The following is a 1,919-nucleotide window of genomic DNA, read 5'->3' as shown; positions in this document are numbered from 1 at the left end:
CGTCGAGCACATATCCACAAAACGTAATGACTAGTAGCATAGGTGATTTCTGCGGTCACGACGAACCATAGCTTCGAGGAGTCGGAGAGGTCTCAATGCATTGGTTGAGAGTCTTCTCATCGGCGGCACCAAGTAAAAGGTCGTCTTGGTAGTGGTCGATGTGGACTCGTAATTTACACTGTGCCCTGAATAAGTATAGGAGATGAGATAAGGCACGGGTAAAAATGAGAGGAGGGTAGGTCCAACCCTGAGGAAGTCTACACAGTCGCCAGAGAAAGGAGTCGCCAAGAGAATTAAGATTGCCAGTGTCGTCCATGACAGTGCATGTAGTACGGAAACAGAATAGAGACCGAACGCGCTCGGGAATGGAGATGCTGTAGAAGGCATCGCTCAGGTCCAGGCGACCGTAGAAGGTAGTGGCAAAACTCGGCCAATTGTTGAGAATATCGATAGGTCCTTGTTGATGTTGGTTCGGACTTTCTAGGTCAGCTTTCGGCATACCAGATGATACTGAGCGTGGTACCCATTGGAATTTGTTACCGGCGACGGTGAGTTGTAGATTGTTAACCGGGCGAGCATCCACAGTCACCCTATATCTCTTCTTGAGATCTGCATCTGGTAGGTGGTAAGGTCGTGGCGGTTTGGGGCCATTACCTGTGGCCAGCTTATCCACCAGAACTGTCTCCAAAATGATGATGGCGTCGGCAGCCGAAATAAGTTCCACTTTCCCTTCTCGATACATTTGTAGAACTCTGGAGTGTAGAATAGCAGACTCCAAGACTGATCGGGGCCGCATTTTCTCACTGAAGGGAATGACCTTAGCTGTTTCGAAGCATGGAGCACGAACGCAGAGCCTCCTAGCGCCATTGTCTTCACGGGTGGTGTAGAAGGAGATGTCGGTGGGTGAGTCATAGTCGATGCGAGACGTGTCGGTAATGGTCCCCTTCTCAAAGGTTGTCGAACGTGTGGAAAGAGCAGAGTGGCACAGTACCGTATCGTGTGAGCTGCAGCTGGTGGGGTCCTTGTAAGCCCATGACGGAATGGTTGCTCGTACACCCAAAGTGGCCATACCAGGACGACCGACGATAATTGATGGCTTCGTATCCTTCACCATCAGACAATGTAGCCAGACCATTGAGGGAGCTTCATCGTTCAGGGAGCTATGAAGGGAAAAACGTATGGGTAACTTGATGGCTCGGGTACAGATTGCCGTCTGTCCATTGCCATAGGTGATCTTGATGGGATTGAGCGTTCGAAGGAGATGAGCGTCGATAAGGTTGCGTCGTAGCGCGAACTTGACGACAGCGGTCGACACGAAGTTAGCACCAGCGCCGCTGTCGAGCAAACCGTCGATATGGCAGCACGGCGAGGGCTCGTTAGGGGACGCTCCCTCGGGTCGTTGCCCGATAGTAAGTCGGACTCGCCAGGGTTTGTTGTCGATGATATCGCTCAGAAGTAGGCCTTGGGAGGAGCCGTCGATGGAGCCTACGCCGGTGGACATCGAGTAGGCCATAGGTTCGATCTCCATGACCTCGTTGACAACTTCCAGGTGGGGATCTTCGTCTTCCGTTGTTGCCATGGCCATAGGTGTTGCCGGTGTAGGGTTGCAGTTCGGACTTAAGCATATGGATGCTGTATGACCAGTAGCGCCACAACGCTTGCAAGGCGCTGATGAACCCTTCTTAGGACATTTCTCTCGACGATGTTCACGTGACCCACATGACCGACAGCGAACCTGCGAGTCGATAGGGGCGTAGGGCCCGACATAGACGGGCCATATGACCATCTTTGCCCACACGGTAACATTGGCCACGGCGTCGAGAGGACGTCGGCATCGCCCATAGTTGTACCCGGATGCTGCTCTGAATCTTACGATCAGGCGGGTGTAGTGGGCGATGGTGCTGGAAAGACGTTCGGAA

At 52.7% G+C, this 1,919-nt stretch overlaps 1 protein-coding gene across 1 annotated transcript; it reads right to left on the bottom strand.

Annotated features, from left to right (window-relative positions):
• Positions 1–55: 55 nt before the first annotated feature.
• On the bottom strand, positions 56–1,585 carry Pmar_PMAR010586 (hypothetical protein; the record flags this gene model as incomplete). The annotated part of the gene is made up of 1 exon (XM_002786776.1): positions 56–1,585. One exon carries the CDS (start codon positions 1,583–1,585, stop codon positions 56–58), a length of 1,530 nt encoding a protein of 509 aa, XP_002786822.1.
• Positions 1,586–1,919: the final 334 nt, after the last annotated feature.

Source organism: Perkinsus marinus (assembly GCF_000006405.1).
Source record: "Perkinsus marinus ATCC 50983 genomic scaffold scf_1104296931214, whole genome shotgun sequence".
Taxonomy (NCBI): domain Eukaryota; phylum Perkinsozoa; order Perkinsida; family Perkinsidae; genus Perkinsus; species Perkinsus marinus.
The sequence above is the reverse complement of the archived record's forward strand: the minus strand, read 5'-3'. Positions and strand labels throughout refer to the sequence as shown.